Raw genomic sequence first — 20,983 nt, 5'->3', positions numbered from 1 at the left:
ATGATATACCTTTAATTGCCTGACCAGTGAATTAATTCAGACTCAGCTATTAAAAATATCTGATCATTTCAAAAAATGGGCAGAGGATATGAACAGACATTTTTCCAAAGAAGATACACAGATGGCCAATAAGCACCTGAAAAGATGTTCAGCATCACTGATCATCAGGGAAAATGCAAATCAAAACTACACTAAGATACCACCTTACACCTGTTAAAACGGCTATAATCACTAAGACTAAAAATAGCTAATGTTGGAGAGGGTGTGGAGAGAAGGGAACCCTCATCCACTGCTGGTGGGAACGCAAACTGGTGCAGCCAGTTACAACATTCACTAAGGTGGGGGAGACGCCATGCCCTCACGGGCCAGGACTTGGCGATGCGCCACCCCTGGAACCACAAAGTGAGGTCAAAGGCATACGAACTACGTGGGCTGAGAGCTTAAGGGTGGTTGCTGAACGACAAATTTCAGTGCTGACACCAAAAGGGGAAGTTGATACTGGGCACGCTTTAACTGGTGCGGTGGAGACAGAATAAAAATACCCAAAAACCCAAAGTAGATTCAAGCATGTTTCAAGGAGGAACCACGTGGATTTGATAATGTGAACAGGAGAAAGCAGTCAAAAATGACTGAGCCATATATTCATTGACTCACCTAAGGCCAGAGATAGCAAAAAAAAAAAAATCCGAGGAAGGGTGTATACTGTTTGATTTAGAGCCAGGACCCTTCTGGGAACCAATTTGGAATATAGACTAATTAGGTTATTGTATTAGCCAGGGTTCTCAGGAGAAATGGAAGCAATAGGATGTGCATTTATATGCAGTGAGAAAGATGTATTTAAAGGAACTGGCTCACGTGATTGTGGGGGCTGGCCAGTCCGAAATCGGCAGGCAGTCTGGGGACCTAGGGAACAGTAGATGTTGCAGCTCAAGTCTCAAGAGTCTGGAGGCAGAATTCCTTCTTCCTTGGGGTGGGTCAGTCTTTGTAAGGCCTTCAACTAACTGGATGGGGCCCACTCCCGTTACAGAAGGTAATCTGCTTCACTCAAAGTCTGCTGATTGAAATGTGAACCACATCTGAAAAATACCTTCCCAGCCACATCTAGAATAATGTTGGATCAAACTGAATACGATGGCCTAGCTGATGTGACACAAAACCGACCATCACAGTTACCCACTTGAGTTGTGAGTGATCCCCACATGGGGCCAGGAGGGAGCTGGCCTTCCAGCGCTCAGGCCAAACCCTAGTCCAATTAAATCAAATCTCCGGGGTGAGGCCCAGGTAAACACATATTTTGATGTTTCACAGGTTATCCCCTTGCACATCCAAGGTTGAGAACCACCGAGCAGAGCAGTGGTTCCTCAAGCATGGTTTCCAGACAGGCCACTTCATCCTCGTCTGCAAATGTGCAGGAAATGCCAGTGCTCGGCCCTGCTGAGACCTACTGGCTCAGAAACCCTGGGCTGGCCCTGGTCTGGCAGGCAGCTGGGGCTGTAGCAAGGCTCCCGGTGATTCTGATGCAGGCTCGAATATGCCAACCACTGGTCTGGAGTTCTCCAGCGATACAGACTGACACAGGTGGGGGCGTAACATGACTCCTCCACTCCCTTTTCTCTTAACTGGAAGGGCAGGCGGGTTAGGAAGGCTCTCTGGGTGATACAATTCACTCCTCCTTAAGGTTTTCTTAAGTAATGGAGTGTTTGTTGCAAGGAGACACACGAAAGTAAGAGGGATCTTGATTGTGTGGCCAGACTTCATTGAGACTGTACCCATCCGACAGCAGCTCTGGCGGGTCCGTGGCAGCTTCCTGGCTTATCGCCTCCCAAGAGTTTAGGTGTAGAAGCTAGTGCTCCAAATAATGCCTCAGCTCTTCTGTCTTTTCTCCTCTCCTTAGACAAACTGCTGCGTTCTTGCTCCTTTATCTTCGTTTTAAATTCCGGGGAGAATCCGAATGGCTCAATTAATCACTTTTGTCATTTGGGTGGTATTTCCTTAATATTTGCCTAGCCTAGAAGCCCTCCTGGCCAATTCGAAGACTGGCTTTCCTTGGGTCAGGTTGACCACCCTACATAAGTAGGGACTGGGGAAAACGAGACACAGCGTGTTAAGAATCTTGTAGGGCCATTTCCCTCAGAAAGTCTGAGGAGCCTCCTAACATGGGCTGTGGGTGACACACAGCGGGCAGCTTGGTCTGTTCCAGATGCTTAGCTGGCCTCTGACCTTGAAGTCTACGTGTAGCTCTTTGGCACAAAAAGACATCAAGGAGAAATTAAGCATTTGTTCAACTGTACCTCTTGGGGACGAGTTGGAAACTTACTGGAAAACTTTGGAAAGGTTTCCCTTTCGATATTTTCTATAGGAAAATCTTCTTGTGGCTGAATTTAGGAACGCCATGAGCTGTACTATCTTGGAAAAAAATAATGAGCCTTATTTGCATGCACCAGATCGTAGGGCCTATATTTTACGTAGAAATTCTCTTTGCATAGTCTCATTCACTAAGCCATAAATGACTAGAAGCTTGATGGTATTTTTTAAAACCTCATTTACCAAAAAGAAAAAGAAACAGCTCAAGTGATAGTTTTCTCCAGATCATTTCAGATCAGCACTCCAGGCTCTTTTAATAACTGATCTGATTTCACTATGCTGAGTGGAATTAACAACAGGAAAAGTTCAACCCACATCCAAAGGCTAACTCGCCTTTGGGGAAGGCACAGGGTTATCTGAAAACCTTACTGATGCCACAGTTCACTGAACACCCTCGAATCATTTTTCCCCTCAATGCCAAAATTAAATTTGTACTTTATCTAGACTCTTGTAGGGTCTTCTATTTATTTACAGGGTACCTGGATTGCCTCTATTGGTTATCTTATGTCACCAAATAACCAATTTATTTCTAAAATAACTATAAATACTATCTTGAAGTCCAAATCATAAATTTGAGGTACCAGAAGATAATGAAAACCAAAATGTAATTTGGATTTATCAAATTATTCAACGTAACCGATTCTTGCTAACAAAGGGACGTCTACATTTTGAACTGTTCAGGTCTGCTTTTCAAGTCCATACGTTTTTTTTTTTTTTTTTTTTTTACTGACTGTCCTGGTTTTCCTGGGACTGAGGTTTTCAGGACATGGGATTTTCAGTTTCACTTATTTATTTTACTGAGGTAACATTGGTTTAGAGCGTTATATAAATTTCAGGTGTACATCATTATATGTAGATTCCTGCGTCGATTCCATCATGTTCACCATCAAATGCTAATTACCATCCATCACCACACACATATGGGCCTAATCACCCCTTTCAACCTCCTCCCGCCCCGCTGGGCCCTGGCAACCACCAATCCAATCTCTGTCTCTATGTGTTTGTTGTTTTTATATTCTACCTATGACATCATTCAGTATTAGACTTTCTCCCTCTGTAAAGTCCGTAGTTTTCAAACTTGATTTTAGATAAGCTTTTTCTCAATAAGGCAAATACCCTGCACCCTAAGCTAATGCCTCATTTTTATTTTATTAAAATGTGCCCTCACCTCAAAATGTACCTCTGAAAAGAAGTAAAAAAAAGTATCATCCAGCATGCTTATGATAAAAACCATGAGCCTGACAGTTTTGTGTTTTCAGGCACTAGCCATCGAAATTGAGTTTTGGAAGGTTTTGGAAATTTTAGCCATGTTTGCAAACATTTTATTTGTAAGAAGTCCATTTATTTAAAAACCACAGTCTAGGAAGATTATGGTGACTCTAATAAAGCATATTTGTCTGCCTGCAGTGATGTGAAATGAGAAAACTGAAGTTTCTAATTACAAAGTGTTTCACAAAGAAATCACTCCCTCACAGTTTCTTGGGGAAGAATATTAATATATTAATACATTTAGTAGTGCCACTTCACAGGGCTGGAGTTCAGAATTTTCGAATTGCACGTAAAGATGTAGTGCTACCAACCCAACCGAGTTAACAACCTGCTTCATCTGGTAAATTTCCATTATCTTCTAGAAGTTAAATTGTCTTGGTAAAACAAGTCAATCCCCACAACTGTGCCATTACAGATAATTTACAAGCTGGGTATATACTCTACAGAAGTCTACTATGCCTTTCAAATAAAGTGTTCAATGAACTGATGATTTTTAAAAAATAGATAAAAGCATCATTTTTCCAAGTCTCTCCATTTCACAAAAATAAATGAAAAGAAACCCAGAAGTGCCTACATAGTTGTGTATCCGCACTCAGATTCTTAAAAAATAAAACCTAACATGGTTGACTACTGCTGGGCAAGAGCTAAGGATGCTAGAGAGAAGCCATTCTACTTTGAAGGTTTTTCAAATATCCCACTTCAATGTAGTTACTGGTGTTCAGAGTTTAATTTAGAAGTGAAGAGATTAAGTGGTAAGTACCAACAGCAGAGTTTATTTTCAAGAAAATACCAGCAGATGTCAGCAAAAACTAAGGCAGTGTCACATGAATCTGTACAAGGATGTTAAGCCATTTCTAGCAGTGTAACCCCAAGGAAATAGAAAATCTCTCATTATCCAAGCTTAGTGCATCTAAGACACCTCCGCTTTCTCCATTGTTACTCGAACTGTAATTACCTTTTCGGTGGTGGAAGGGGTAGGAATGAGAGGCCACAGTGGGATCTGATTTTTCAGGGTAGCAACAGCTCTTTCAAAGTGAATTACTCTTTGTTCAACAGAACCCATTTACACCACCAACCAACATTACAACAAACCAAACTATAGACAGCCATCCTGGCTTAAAAAAAAAAAAAAATCAACTGGTTTACAGAATATTTCACCTCACCCAGGCACTCCAGTACATGCGCAGGAGTTCCGAACATGGAGTATTTGTCAGTAAATGTCTGAGCATGGGGTATTTGTGACTAAATGAAGGTATTTTGCTGGAGAGAGAATTCATAGTTTTCACCAGCTTCTCACAGGAGTCTTTGACGTCCAGAAAGGACCATGGTAGAATTTAGTAAAGTTATACTCTATTAATAAACCAGTCTATATATGTATGTATGTATGTTTCAAAATACATCTGCTAAAAATCCGTTCATCGAATCCATGCCAGGAAGCAGTTGCAGAAGACCATTAACGCTACAGAACAGCTTGTTAGAACTAGACATGACATTTTAAAAACAGAAGAATCTTGTGTATAATATTCCAAAGGTAAGTAGTTATTTTCTTATATTTGCAAAAGACAAATACGAAAAAGATCTCGTGGGATACCATTTATTTTATTCAAATATATACATGCATTTTACTTTAGCATTTGTGACCAACAGTGTGCGAGACCAATGCTTGTGCCCTTACATCGACTTCTCCACTGGTAGGACCCAAATACAGCAGAAGCTAAGCATTTATTTAACTTTTATTTTTGCTTTTTAGATTAATAGCATTCTAAAACAATTTATCCACCTTGCATCATACTTTTGCAAAATATAAAAAGGATCTAAATTTCATTGTATTCTAAATTTCTGTAATTTTGTATTAAAAACACTAAGTGGACTTGTGATATAACTTTTCCAAAACACAGCTTTATTACAGCCTACTCTAAATCAGATATACCTTTCTCTGTAAACATTCTGCATGCTCATTAAAAATTTGATCTCCTAAATAAGCATAATGAACAAATATTAGCAAAATTGTTCTTCAAGAAATTATCCCTTGAAAAACTTAATTACTACCATCTTTCAAAACTAAGAGAAATGAGCCAGCTCTGATGTGCTCTCACCAGTTTAGTGGCCTGAGTTTGTTTCCCAGGCGCAGAACCACACCACCCATCTGTCAGTCGCTGTGCAGTGGCAGTGGCTCACACACAAGAACTAGGATTTACAACTAGGCTATACAACCATGCACTGGGGCTTTGGGGAGGGGTAAAAAGAAGAGGAAGACTGGCAACAGATGTTCGCTCAGGGCCAATCTTTCCCTGCGAACAAACAAAAAACACAACAGAGAAATGTTCTAAGGAATGCTGAACTACAACAATTTGAATTTTAAAGCCATTTATTCCATTGAAAAGATATTCCTGTTTTAAACAAAAGAATCTAAGATTTTAATTTGTCCCTGTGAAGAGACTAAGCAATATACTAAATCATACTCAGAAGCAACAGCAATGATGGTAGTAATGGCAAGTGAAAAGGTCCAATGATCCTGGAAGTTCAGGTAAAACTGGAGTCTGTGTTTGTATCCTCTGTAACAAAATACTTCCTTAATTCAGAAAAAAAAAATCTAGCATTTGATTTAAGTATATAAGGCGAAAATAGGGGCCGGCCCCATGGCCGAGTGGTTAAGTTCATGCGCTCTGCTTCAGTGGCCCAGGGTTTCACTGGTTTGGATCCTGGGTGCGGACATGGCACCGCTCATCAGGCCACACTGAGGCAGCATTCCACATAGCACAGCCAAGAGGCTCATGACTAGAATACACAATTATCTACTGGGGGGCTGTGGGAAGAAGAATGAAAAAAAAAAAAAAGAAGATTGGCAATAGTTGTTAGCTCAAGTGCCAATCCTTAAAAAAATCTAAAATATTCTTTTTGCTAGTGCTCTGTTGAAACACATGGATCAAAAAATTGATTAACTGTACTTCTGATAACTACATCAGTGAACGATTATAACTTAAAAATGACATTTAATTTCATGGTTGAAAATGGCATTCCGTCAAAGCAGAACCAGTCATTTTAAACAGACACCAAAATGCACAGGAATAAAAATCAACCTCTACTGGGCAATTTAATCAAATCGGCTCTATAAATTCAGTTTCAATGGCTACAAAATATTTCCAATTGTTGAAAGTTCAGTTGATTAAACTCTATTCAGGCAAAACAAAGCCCCAGTTGAGTGGCAATGTCCTAGGTGATGAAAGATTTTAAACAGAGCGACAGGGAGCTGTCTTAAATAAGAGAAGAAGCGATCATTTGGCCCCACCCTCCTAACGGCACCCGTACAAACTCCAATGTCAAGATTCAACTTCCAGATAACTGATACTGTCTCAGCTACTGCTTCTCAACCTTTTAAAAAAAATTTATTCCTCCCATAAGGAGCTTTATTTAGTCCTTTTAATCCTAATCAACACTTTATAAAATTTCAGTATCACAGATACAATGTATATCTGTGTATGTATTGTGTGTATATCTGTGCTTTATATAGAGAAAGAGTAAGATTTTTACCACCAAGAACAAATTTTCACCAAGAATACATGTTAGAAACAATGAAAAAGGTTTACAGTATTAAAATATTTATTTTTGAAGAGTAAGTGGGGAGAATTGATATATTTTAGCGCTTTGATATGTAGATTATCCCCAAAATAGTTTAACACTCAACCACTTAGCTGCGTCAAAATTAATTTTCCCGGAAGTGGGTACTGTTCTCAGCCACAGGCCATCTTCCTTACAGGGCAGCGTGCGACCACAAAAAAGGCCATTCACAGCAATCTTAACCTTCAATGGGGAAAATTATGATTGTTCTGTGAGTTTTAAAAATCTGTCCAAATATTAAAAACTCTTATTGTCAGTTATAAATGTAAAAGAAACTGAAAAAATTGTAAAAGGTATTTTAGGACAACATAACTTAAAACATTAGAATCACTGAGAATTTAGAGTGCTATCTCATTGTAAAAAGCTAATCAAGACTAGTTTGAACAGTACTTGCCTTCTGTTTTGGTGAAATAACCTACAATGCATAGCGTCTTTTCTGTACCATGGCCAACTGTCATGCTCCTTTATCTCTGGATGAGCTTCCACCAAGGCCTGCGACATTTCTGCGACCCCTCTAATGTGGGGGTCTCACCCTCACGGCCTCTGGGACATGCTCACCCTTTTCATCACCACCACTCCCCTCCTTCCGCTGGTGAGTCTGCCTTCCCTGAGCCCCCTGCTGCCCTGCCAGGGCCTCTAGGACAGCAGGGCCAAAGCCCCATGTCAGCGATTTCTTCCGCACCTCCAGTTTTGGTCAAATCTCCCTTCTGGCGCTATCATTTTTCATTTCTTTGCTGCACTTTCATATTTCTTGGCCAGGTTTTATCTACTTTTGTAAAATGTCACATGGGTGACAAAGAGACAACACACTCTGTGCTTTGCTGTCTGGGAATACGCTGAGTAGCAGACGTGCGGCCCATCACCGGTAGAGTCTGAGAGGAGGACGGGACTGGTCCCGGTCCTGAAGCACATCTGCTACTCACACAGTGACCGGCACACGGAAGAGCCCGCAGGGGGTTTGCACGTCACGTAATTACAGTCCATACACTGTGGTGGCTGAGACTCGAACTGTGCTCTCAGGGCACTGGTGTCATTTACCTAAATCACTGCCATCGAGACTTGTGGACGGGGAACTGTGCAAACTGAGGAATGCCTAGAGCCTACTTTTTACATTGACCCTGACAGGCTTAGGGCTGACTGCTGAGGAAGGGCCCACCTGAATTCACATCCAATAATGAAGGCTAAAGCCCCCAAACGCAACGAACGCACGCTGAGGCATGCAGCGTCTTCGAATTTCTGTCACTGGGCAATCAACTTCAAAATGTAGCTGAGAATGGAAGAATTTTAGAACCAGAGAAGGGCCTGCAAAGATCCGTAACTTGATGCCACAGATTAGCCAGCGTGTTTGTTATGAATGATCTCCCCTCCTTCAATCTCGATCTGCTCATACAGCCACTTGCGGTCGCAGCGGCACTCGGCGCCGCACTTGGTGGAGCCGCAGGCGGGACAGGCGTAGAAGCAGCCGAGGCAGTCCTCGTCCAGGCAGTCGCAGAGGTCCATGCCGCTGAGGATCAGCAGGCCCTGGCCGTCGTAGACCTTGCTCTTCGCTGGTATCACCTGTCTGGACAGCAAGATACAAGTGAGCCACACCTCAAAAGTACACCATTTCCAAACCAAAGACGAGGTAATGAAAGCAATTTAAGGAGACGAAGTGTCCTTAATTGAATGAAGGCTGAAGTCCTGCCAAACGGCTATGTAACTTCCAGACACAAGGCTGCTCTAGTTAGGAGGACACGCGCGCCACGTGGGCAGACAGAGCCCTCACTGAAGCTCCGAGACCAACCCGGGAAGCAGGGTCTGCTCTCGGGTCCACTCGGAAGCGCGTTCAGCCGAGGCTGGCTGGTCAGTACGCCGCGTTTCACGGGCGGTTAGTCTCTTCACTGCTTTGTGAACAGTTTTATTTTGAGGACGGTATACCACCCTATTGATTTTTATATTGTAATCAATCTGTCTCTTGTTCTTTAATGGACTCTAGCAAATCTGGCCTAAAAACACTTGAATGACTCAATGGAATAAATGACAGATGGAATAAATGGCATAGCTAGAATATTCTGAATGATTACACTAAGCTTTGTCAGTTTACATTTTACAAATGGTCAATTTAAAATGTCATATTCTAAACAATTTAGTTTCCTCGTTCATTCTGTTGATTGTACCATAACTGTTTCTATTTCACACATGTAAAAAATAAAAAGCAACCCCGCATTCTAATAACCCTCACTTTTTAGCTGTCAAAGAGCAGAGACACACCAATTACATAGTATTGATGCTTTTCAAAAAAGTGAATTACTTTAATTCTAAGTACTAAATTTTAATTTTCATGCCAAAAGTTATTTTCTTGTTCACTTTACTGATACTTTCTTAGAAACAAATTTTTAGAGTTCAAAGGGATGCCTTAATTTCATGAGGCCCTCAGAGGTTTTACCAATTTCAGATTATCCAATTTAAAATATTCACCCAGAAAATTCAACACGTCAGAGAAAGACGGGCAAAGGAGACAGGAAGCAGCAAGTCAGCGTGTGCCTTACGTAAGCAGGGCCTACCTGTCTGAGCCGGCGGGCGCGTTCTTTGTGAGCCTTCTTTTCTCTCTTTTGCCAGTCTCTGGGGCGAGCTCCGTCTGCTTTCCTGGGTTTGCAAACTGCAGCGACCTCAAAGCCTTAGCAGTTCTTCCCTGAATAAAGGCACAAAATCATCAACTCAGTCTCGACGTCAGACCACAGGCAGATTAGCACTTCACTGGATGTGGATCCAGACTATTCCTTAACCCGGAAGACAGTCTGGAACCCACAAAACAGACAAAAAAGGTTCTAGAGCACAAGTGCAACGAAACTTACAGGGTCTGGACCAAACTCAAAGCGTACGGGTCAACTTCCCTACACCACTTTCAGGATCTAGGTTCAGTCTCTGGCACGTTGGGCGGGGGACGCGTGGAAACAGCCAACGTGGCGAGGAAGCAGAAAAGCCGCATCCACCCGCTGGCACGCGACTGACGTTCCCAACAGTGGCCCTGAGTCCTTAAGAAAACGTTCTATTATTATTACGTATGTTTTTAAAAACAGAAGTAATATGGTTCCAAGTTCTGAAAGAGTATTACAGTCTTTTAAAAAGCTTTGGCAGGGGCCAGCCTGGTGGCACAGTGGTTAAGTTTGCATGTTCCGCTTCGGCGGCCCGGGGTTAACTGGTTCGAATCCCAGGTGCGGACATGGCACCGCTTGGCACGCCATGCTGTGGCAGGTGTCCTACATATAAAGTAGAGGAAGATGGGCATGGATGTTAGCTCAGGGCCAGTCTTCCTCAGCAAAAAGAGGGGGATTGGCAGCAGATGTTAGCTCAGGGCTAATCTGCAAAAGAAAAAAAAAAGCTTTGGTAAAATAAAGTTTTGATGGTTAAGGATTTAAGTTCATTACTTGGGGGAGAAAACTTTATGTGATACATTTCATGAGAGCAACAGATAAATAAAGTGAAAAAGACATCTACAGTGACAGAAGCAAGCACCTTGGGGACCTCAAGGTAACTCTGGACCCTGGAGATCTGCCTCTGAGGGGAGTGCAAAAGGAAAGCACTATATGGGGCCAACCCACAGCCATGTGGTTAAAGTTCCATGTGCTCTGCTTCGGTGGCCCTGCTTCAAAGGTTTGGATCCTGGGAGCTGACCTACTCCACTTAGCCATGCTGTGGGGGTGACCCACATACAAAATAGAGTAAAACTGGCATAGCTGTTAGCTCATAGCTAGTCTTCTTCAAGCCAAAAAAAGAGGACTGCCAACAGATGTTAGCTCAGGGCGAATCTTCCTCACACACACACAAAAAAAGAAAAGCACTACATATAATTAGTATTTTAATTAGGTTTATTAATATAATGAAAAGGAGAAAATCAAGAAAAATATCCCAGCAGCAAGAATTATAAATCAGTTATAAACAGAAGTTTTGAGAAGTGCTCCTATGACACACTTGCCCTTATTCTACACCAAAGACAGCATTATGAAATCTTCAGCTGTTCTGATACGGTTACATAATCTGACTGACGCTCTGTGAATACGAAAGAGTTATAAAATATTTAATACTTACAATGTAACAATGCCTGCTTTTTGACCACAAGGAGGCCTAAAATTAGCCTTGACCATACCAAGCAAGAATTCAGAGCTAGAAGCAAAGGAAGCTCATGAGCATCTTAAAAACCCCAACAAGAATGGGACAGTGCCAAAGAAGAAAGAAAGGCTGAAATAGTTACTGCAAGTCGCTTCTCTGACGTTCCTTTTAAATCACTAATTTTCAAGTTCTTCATAAAAAGGGAAATTGATCCTGCTTTATAGACCGTAGCTGGCTGGCATGTCCCACTGAGTTACTTTGGTATCAGAAGAGAAACTAAGACAGTTAAGTCCCGGCTTTGCCAGAACATTCTAAAGGTTACTCTTACTGTCTTAGCACTAGGATTCGTAGCTCAAGAGTCTCAGGCATATTATGTTACTCCTTTCCCAAACCTATCTTCTTTATTATCCAATCTGGGTATACGGAAATATTTAGAAAGACCATTTATTTTCACTTCCCTAACTTTATCTTTACTGCATGCTAATTAGTATAATAAAGAATAAAGTAGATGTGATTTCCTTATAGCTAAACAACCCCACACTGCAGAAATAACACAGCAGAAAAAATGACTACTCTACATACGTCTGAGTCAGGCTTTCTCCTTTGCCGGTCTTCAGAGTCGACATCCACACTTCCGTTGATTATCTGTGTGCACTTCGGACAGAGCTTCCAACCGGGCACAAGCTGTCTACCAAATTTCGCACTCAGAAAAGTGGCATCATCTAAGTCAATTACATGCAAATTCTTTTTGGCTAGTTTTTTGTGGATGTTAAATGGGTCACAACATGACTTCTGCAAATCCTCAAATCTGTCAATGTAGATTTTTGCATGATGGAAGCAAATTGTATTGTTCCCAGAAAGTGTCATTCCAGTTCTAAGCTGAAGTAAAAGCATATCATTTGACGACAATTCCTGCAAAGTCTTGAAACCTGTGTGACGAGTATAGTAGGTTTTATGGCACTCATTCGTGGTACGGAGCTGGACTCCCACGGAACACGGATCCATCATTTTTGATTCTAGCCAACTTCTGCTTGATTTGGTCTTGAGAGCTCTCTGTTAGGTCATATGCTGGTCGCCCTAGAGAAAGAGCAGAGTCAGATTTGAGCTGCACTTTTTATCTGGGAAACTGAAAAACCACTTGATAAAATTCAATGCCTGTTTAAAAGAAAGAAAACCCTTAGCAAGCAAGCAATAGAAAAGTATTTACCAAAAGCCTAGAATAAACGTTATGAAATTTAATCCTAGAACATTAGAAGCATTCTCTTAAAGCTAGAATTCCACAAGAACACCTGCTATCAAAATAAACATGGAAATATATCATGGGGAGTCTGACTACAGTAATATGCCAACACTCCAGGAATTTATTTATGAGTTCAATTCTACTCCAATCAAAATCCCCCCAAGGCATTCCAACCACTCCCCTCGGAGGCTAGCAAGCTGGTTTACGTGGAAGAGTAAAGGTCCAAGAAAACCAAGATAATCTTGGGAGAAAACCAGACATTTATTTTCTATAAAGCTATTAGTATTAAAACAGTGTGGTATTGGTATAACATGGACAAACAGATCCATGAAAAGATGGGGGCTCGGTGTGTAACGTGTTGTTATAAATCAATGGGTGTTACACATTAATGGGAAAAGGATTTAATGAAAGATGCTTGGATACCAGCTAACCATATGGAAAAGGACAGAATATGATCTCTTTCTCACAAAGACTCAATTCCAGAAGGAGCAAAGAACTAAAATGAAAAAACCCATAAAAATGTTTACAAGAACACATAGAAGAGTGTGACACAGGGACGGAGAAGAATTTCTCAGACAGGAAAGCACATATCAAAGGAAAAGACGGATTCATTTGATTATACGGCAAAATTAAACATTTCTGTATAACTCTAGAGAAAAAAGAGCACACTTGAAGGCTGTTGTTAGGATTATTATCCCAAATATATGTAAAAAATCCTGACTTCTACAAATCAGCTAGAAAATGACAAAGAACCCATTAGAAAACTAAATCAATATAAACAGGAAATTCACCGAGGAAGCGAACAAAAAAGCCAATAAACAGATCAAAGATGTTCAACCCCACAGTTATCAGGAAAATGTAAATTAAATATCATTTCTCAGACATTTTCTCAAAAATTAAAAAAATCTGATAAACTAGTGCTGGCTAAAATGTGGCCAACTCTTAACATGCTTCTTATGTATTGGTAGGAATGCAAATTGTTGCAACTCCTTTAGAATGTCTTTGGCAATTTCTCTCAAAAGTGAAGAAGTGCACACCCTAGAACCTTGCACTTTCAGTTCTAGGTGTCTGTGCTAGAGAAATTATGTCCCCTATGAGCACAAGTCATAAGCAAGGACTTCCAGCAAACACTGCTTTTTTCTAATTTTTAGGACCATTAGCCCTTAGCTAACATCCATGCCCATCTTTCTCTACTTTATACGTGGGATTCCTGTCACAGCATGGCTTGACAAGTGGTGCGTAGGTCTGCACCTGGGATCTGAACCTGCAAACCCTGGGTCATGGAAGTGGAGCGCACGAACTTAACTGCTGCACTATCAGGCTGGCCCCAGCATTCACTGCTTTTGACAGTAAAAAACTGGAAATAACCTAATTGTAAAGGATAAGAAATTGTGGGTTACTCATTCGGGGACTCCTACAGGACAGCTAAGATGAATTAAACTGTGTGAATTATATGTATTAACATGGATAAATCTCAAAGACAATCTTAGGTGAAAAAAGTCGCAAAAGGATAAATAGTATATCATTTATGGAAAAAAACACACAGAATAGTATCTAGTCTATGGATGAAAATACGAATACATACTAAAATCTACATGAGAGTAAGAAATCCCAATGTGCGCCTGCCTCTGAGGAGGAAGGCACTTTTTTGGGAGATATTTACAGAAGATAAGGCTTGGTGGCATGTACACAAGCGTTTCATTACTTTCCATACTTCCTATTTGGAATTTTTCATGATTAAATATTTCTGAAAACAAACACAAAAACTTAGTTGAATTCTTAACAGGAGATTAAAAAAACTGCAATCACTAGGAGAAAAACTGCTGTTGAAAACAGACGTGGACCATTGAAATCTGGTGGTGGCAAGGTATTAAAAAATCTAGGATTCCGCAATCTTGCAAGGGTTTTTACAAGTTTTGCTCTACGTTTAAAAACTGGTTAGAAATCTAAGGCGCTTTCTGAGGTGTTTTCTGCAGAGAGAAACTGTCAACAGTAGAATCATATGCAAAGACAAGACTCTGGTCTCACATGACAAAAAATGATGAATAAATACATATATTTATGTTTAATTAACATACTAAGTTAAAAAAGTTGAAAAAAATACAATTTAAAGTGTAAAAAAAGAACATTTTAATGTAAAATTTTTAAAGCTGATTAAAACAGAGTATATTTATCTTCTTTTATTCTATATTAATCAACTTTTAAAACTTAACTGCCAAGTATAGGTCCCAGTCGCATCACATAAAATGGTCTGTATGATACAAATAATTACATTTCTTTAAACAGAAAAGTGGGTTAAAATGAATTAGGGAGTGGAGAAAGAGGAAGCCAGAGATACGGTTACGCCACACCACCAGCTATGCTGCGCTGCACCGTAGCAGACACGGGATGCACATCTGGCTCTGACCTTTCTTAACAGTCAGTACAAAGAAGGAAACCCGATGAGCATCGTCCAGCACCTTAGGGAAACTGCTAATGCTTAGTGTCTCATTAAAGCCACAGATTCCTTCGATTTGTAGGTAACTGTCACCAGTTTGAAGCCACTCATCTATAATAGGGTAGGACATAAAACTAGCTCTTAGCAGTCAAAGACTCGAGCTACCCTGACCATATTTGATAGGAAAAGTATTTTGTGACTCAGGAAACTTATTTTGGAAATCCTGTCTGTCCACAGTAACATTTTTACCCATTAGGGAACTCTTTCCCCTGGCTACGGGGCCTTCTGTTCCTTTATTTTCCTTCAATTTTGGCTAAATTACTACACAGCTCACAAGAGTTTATTAGCAGACTCTGCAAGTTGTGCCGCTGAAGTTGAATACCTCCTTCTAAGTGATCTTAGACTCTCTTGGAAACACAACTGATTAACTCCTATTAAACCAATTTTCCTGGTAAGTATTTGCTTGGACATCTTCCACAACAGTATCAATTCTTTTATTAACCTTAAACTACGATGGACCTGGACTCTTAGCTGGAGAGCGTAGAGCTGAATTTTTTGCTTCAAGAGAGCCATGCCCCTATCAGTCTTTGAAAACATCCCCTTCTGGTAAACAGTGGCCTCCAAACATTTGGAGTTCCTGTACACTTCTGAGTACTATAATTTTGGGAGGAACACTTGAAGGAATTAAGCTGCCTGCACACATACTATTTTCTAAGCAGCCATCCCTCAGGTGTCAGTGTGAAGTTAGAATTATTTGCTCCTGGAGTCGCCAGGTAAAATACAGGATGCCCAGTTACATTTGAATTTTAGATAAGGTACAAAATAATTTTCATTTTAATTATGTGCCAAATATTGCTAGAAAGCAATTCACTGTTTGTCTGAAATTCAGATGTAACTGGGCATGCTGTATTTCTATTTCTAATTCTCACCACCTCATTTACGTTACACTTTTGGGCATCTTCCAGTAAGCAGACAGCTTTCTTCGGTGCCAGTGTCACATGCTCCCCCTCACCTGCTATTAAAGGAAGCCTGAGCTCCCTGTGACCAAATGGCCGGACCTGCTCCGTTTAAAATGAACCTATCCTGTCCGACAGGAGAGAAACTGCCAGTTGCAGTAGAAACTAAATTTACACACTGATTAACACTCAACGGCACCCTGGTCGCACTCACTCGAGTGAAACGTCGTGGTCACAGCGTGCACACGTGCGGACGCGGTTTCCCGCCGCAAGTCTGGGCCGGTGGGCTCCCCACCCGCGAGGCTGCGGCGCAGGCGGGCGGCTCCGGGGCACAGCACTTCCGGCAGCAATCCTGCAAGGCGACCGCCGGCCTCCTAAAAATGACACTCTCCAGCTGCTCCTCCCCTTTGTCTCCCCCAGTGTCCTCCTTTCTGTCCTCCTCCCGGAAGCTCCAATTCTGCTGGAAAGCCTTTGGATCTGTTTCCTAGCAACTGTTTCCTCCGCTCACTTTCGCCCGTGTCCTGGCAACGTGGCACACGATGTTGACTTATTTTCTTGCAGCGGCAGTCCGGCAGCTTCGTGTTGCTCCCTGAACCTGATGCACGGTGCTACGTTCTTCTGTAATCACCATCTGACACCTTCTCTAATTAGCCGCCAGAAATGCACTACCACTTACTGTCCAGGGACCAGTGCTGGCAGGAGCTGGGAACTTGCTCGAAATGCAGTGTCTTGGTCTGGGCTCCAGACCCACTGAATAAGAATCTGCATTTGAAAAAAGATCCCCAGGTAATTCATAAGCACACTGCAGTTTGAGATGCACTGCTTCAGGCAATTCAATCAAAAAAATATATTTACTACACATCTATATTTATACTGCATATCAAAAAGAGTAAGAAACACACACGCAGACCTGTACTTGCCTTCTAGGAGGCCTGACGCTGGGGAAGATGACCAGGGAGGGCAGCTGTAGATCTGATCCAACAGGCCCAGAGAGCAACACCTGCTCCGAGGGAGACGGCACTGCTGAGAGCACAGACTGCAGGGTTCTCCTGCTCTCATTGCAGGGGGCTCTGAATCTTTCTGTGCCTTTCAGCTACTTTACAACCAACTACCATTGACGACTGACAGCGGCGCAGCACAACTCTCGTGCCCCCTGTAAACTCCTCCCGGTGGGGGTTCAGCTGATGCCTGGCCTCACTGGGAAGACAGTTTGCCTCCATTTGCTCATTTATTTCACTATTGGAGATCGACAACTGAGTCTGTTCCTGATTGTCATTTGAACTGGTTAAAACAGCATAATTTTATATCTGCGTGAAAGTCATGACTTTACTTGTCCCTATTTTTGTGGAAAATTGTCTTTTAACACAGGAAAAGATTAATTTGCTCCAGCCAGTCACTTTGACTTGTATAATCCCTCGTATTCCTTATAGAAGAAAAAAAAATTCTGCTTCTTATGGGATAATATACATAAAACCCGTAAATGTGTTCATTTAGAGCTGATTAAGTTAGATTAGTCCCCTTCCCCCTGGGCCCTCAACCCTTTTAGGAACCTTTTACTACGGTACAGCTGAAATCCTGGTCTTAAAAAAAAAAAAAGTACTTAAACTTTCAAACTACACCTAGTGATGTAGGATTTACAAGTACTAACACTTATTTAATTCCTGCATGAGTCAACGGGTCACCTAAGGCCTTCTGCTACAGATGTCTGGATGAATTTTATTTGTATATTTCATAATTTTCCATTTGAAATAGCAAAAATGCCTTTTGACAAGTTGACTTTGACCTGAGACTGTGCATCCGGTTCTTCAAGAGCCATAGTTAAGGAAATCCTCTTACTCTTCTCCATATGGTTCTATAAGACTCAAAAATGCCCCTTGTTTGCCTATTACCTGGACAAAGACCCTCCAAATTCCCATTCTTTGCCTCATTTATGACTTTAAGAATGATAGCTGAGCTGCTTGTCCCACTGAACAATCGAAACAAAGCTGCTTGTTAAGCACTTCAAGTTTCCCTCCTTTCTGAGGTCCCCGAGCCTTGGCCTCCCCTCAGCCAGAACCGTCACGCATGCCCTCTGGAGAACAGGCTGGCCAGGGCAAGACATTCTGGAACCTGCACTCCCATCAAGCAGCTCTGTCCTGGCGCTGCTTACTCCTTCCTGGAGACGCTGGGGGATCCTCTGGTTAGACTGCTCCCCGGTGCAGCAGCCCCTTCTTGCCTGTGCAGTAACTCTTGCAAATAAAGTCTCTCCTTACTAACTCTGGGTTTGTTTTTTTATTTGACATTTTCTTTAAAAAACCCTGCATTTTGGACTGTTTCTTGTCTTAGGATTGTCAACACTTGAGCGCCTAGATACAGGACATTTTGCGATTCTAGGATTAACATGTAACAATTTTACAGCACTCCCAGAAGAGTCGAGAAAGAATGAAATAAGTCTAGAGTAGACTTTTCGGAACCCTTTTACTTCCTTAGGTAGTAAACGAAAGCATCTGCTCCTCACAGGTCTTGAACATTGCCAGTGAAGGGAATAAGCTTTAAGTATTATCTCCTGCTACCCGTCACCAAACTATAAGGCAGACAGGCGAGACGGATTGAAGACTGAGCCAAATCCAGCAAGGCCATGATGCTGGCAGGCCTTCCTAATAACATAAGTCCAGGACATTACCCCAGGGCGCGTGCAGGACTTAAGGCAGGACACCCACCCCTGCTGCCAGTAACAAAACAATAGCAGAGGGAGGTGGGGATTAAAAAGGGAACTCATTTTTTTCCTTCCCAAAATTTTTAGGAGAGATGTGGCAATATATGCTCCAATACGTCGATTTCTCTTAATACAGCTTTTTAGTTTGTTACCAGTCTCCTAATTAGTGAGGAAAAAAAGCATGAAGAGGAAATTTAACCAAACAAGACATTTACGGAATTTTTAGGCCAACTTATAAGAATCTTTCCCTTTCATGAAAAATGCCTTGGGGCGGGGGTGGAGTATAAGGTCTTATGATTTATAAGGCATTTTCTCAGGTTCTATCTTACTTAACGAAAATAAAATAATTTCATCTACCCCTAGTATGTGAATCAGCAGCTTTAATCATGGCACACACACACAGGTCATGCCTCTGGCCACTTTCCGTGCCCATTAAATTAAACTCCAAACGCTTACTACCTACGCTGTGTGTGAACGGGCACTAACGGAAGGCAGAAAGAGCCAAGAGGAGACAGTCTCGATCCTTAAGATCCAGGCCCAGCAAGAAACGAAAAGAGAATTTAAAATAAGAATACAGTCCACAGGGCCACTTCAACATTTCGTTCCACGGCCTGCAGTTAGCAAGAGTTGGGTCCAGCGCCCAGCACAATCGTGGCCTCACCCACAACAGCTCCGAGGGGAGAACTGTCCCCCGTTTACAGAGAAGGAAACCGAGGCTTAGAGCTCCAGCTACCACGCCTAGCCCGTGCCTGATACCACACTCAAGGATTCACTGAATGAATTAAAACACCAAACCTAACTTTACTGCCTATGAAGAATCCCTCTTAAATCGCCCTAAGGATTTACTCCGGGCTCGCCCAATGCACGCCCTCGGATTCCCTAAGGCTTTGCGCCGTGTGCCCTCGGGGCATTTCTGAACAATTCAGCTAAACCTTCCAGGTTTCTACAACCCAGCTGCAAACTGTCTCTCTTCCTCTGTAGAGAAGGGAAGAGGCATTTCAACGAAGACAGGTGTTTCCAGGCCACCAGGAATGACCAAAAGCTTCGCTCACTCTACCTCATTCTGCACGTGGCCCAAGCTGTCAGAACACCTGTCAACACAAGGTATGCACAGTAAGTGACTGCGCACCCGAACTGGAAGCGTGTGCTGAAAACACGTGCCCGCCTTCCCGGGAAACAGTCCGCACCCAGGGACCGGCGGTCCCCGCCCCAAAGGCCGCAGGCTCCAGGGCGGACGCGGCACCCGCGAGGCTCGCGCCTCCGTCCTTCCAGCGTCCTCCCCGCGCGGGCACCCCTGCCCTACCCTCCAAGACAGGCCGGAGCCGCCGTCCCCTCCGGCTGGGCCTCCCCCGCACTGCGCCAGGGGCCGGTGCTCGGCGTCTGCACCCTCGGGGGACCCAACCGGCCCTCGGCCCGCGAGCTCAGCGCTGGAGGGCAGGCGCGACTCGAGGCTCGCTCTGGCCCCGGACACAGACTCCGCGGCGGGCCGCGTCCCGGTGTCACCGGCCCGGGCGCGGCCGCAGGCCCCGGGCTCCCGCCACCAGACCCCGGCCTGCCGGTCCCCGCGTCCCCAGCCCCACACAGTGCTGAGCCCCCGCGATCGCGGGGGCGGGCCCGGCCTCCCGCCTCAGGCCGCAGCGATCCGGTCAGAGGCAGGGAAACCGCGAGGCGGCGGGAGCCCCGCTCGGCGCGACAGGCCCACCACAGCCCCGGGCCCGGCCTCCACGGCCACGACCCGACCGCGCCGGGCCCGCCCGGAGGGCCGCGCACCGCAGGGAACAGCCGGGGACCCGCACACGCCCACGCCCAGCTCCGGGACCGCCGACACCTCCTGCCCCCCGCCCAGAGCCCGCCGACCCCCTACCTACGCGGCGCTCCCCTCGCCGGCGTCGGCAGCTCGGCGACCCGGCGGCCGACTTCCGCTCCTCCCCACCACCACTGAGGGCACGGCGGGCGAGGCTAGAGAGGCCCAGGGCCACCACAGAGAGGGCCGGGGGAGCCTAGAGCGGAGCCGCCGCGTCCGGACGGAAGGGGCGGGGCCCCGCGGACATCCCTGACGCCGAGAGATGACGTTGCTCAGAGGCCGCCGGGGACGCCGTCTGTCCCGCGGCTGGAGTGGAGGTTGGGCTGCGCGCCCGTGTGTGAGAGTTGTTTGTCCTCGCCCGGCCGTCCTGAGCGTGGGTGGCAGCCGGCGGCTCCCGCGACCCGGCCCTCGTCGAAGGCCTCAGTGTGCTCCTCGGGCGGGAGAGGCGACCTGATGCGGGGCGGGGTGCACGTCGGGTCCCTTTCCCGCGGCTCGCCGCCGGCGCTCACGG

General features: G+C 43.9%; 1 protein-coding gene across 5 annotated transcripts; it reads right to left on the bottom strand.

Annotated features, from left to right (window-relative positions):
* Nucleotides 1-5,213: 5,213 nt before the first annotated feature.
* Nucleotides 5,214-20,717, bottom strand: ARL14EP (ARF like GTPase 14 effector protein). 5 transcript variants are annotated; one of them, XM_070624606.1, is made up of 5 exons: nt 20,533-20,603; nt 16,188-16,735; nt 11,923-12,417; nt 9,795-9,922; nt 5,214-8,812 (listed from the first exon to the last, which is right to left on the bottom strand). In XM_070624606.1, the coding sequence occupies exons 3-5, from the start codon at nt 12,346-12,348 to the stop codon at nt 8,584-8,586; spliced, it is 783 nt and encodes a 260-aa protein (XP_070480707.1). In that variant the 5' UTR covers nt 12,349-12,417; nt 16,188-16,735; nt 20,533-20,603; the 3' UTR covers nt 5,214-8,583. The 5 variants fall into 5 exon arrangements, with proteins under 5 accessions (XP_070480707.1, XP_070480706.1, XP_070480708.1 ...); XM_070624605.1 differs by having other exon boundaries at nt 20,537-20,603; XM_070624607.1 differs by lacking the exon at nt 20,533-20,603 and adding an exon at nt 16,894-19,950.
* Between the last annotated feature and the right edge of the window lie 266 nt (nt 20,718-20,983).

The sequence above is a fragment of the Equus przewalskii genome, chromosome 6 (genome assembly GCF_037783145.1).
Source record: "Equus przewalskii isolate Varuska chromosome 6, EquPr2, whole genome shotgun sequence".
Taxonomy (NCBI): domain Eukaryota; kingdom Metazoa; phylum Chordata; class Mammalia; order Perissodactyla; family Equidae; genus Equus; species Equus przewalskii.
Note: the sequence above shows the minus strand (reverse complement) of the source record. Positions and strands in the feature narration are given on the sequence as shown.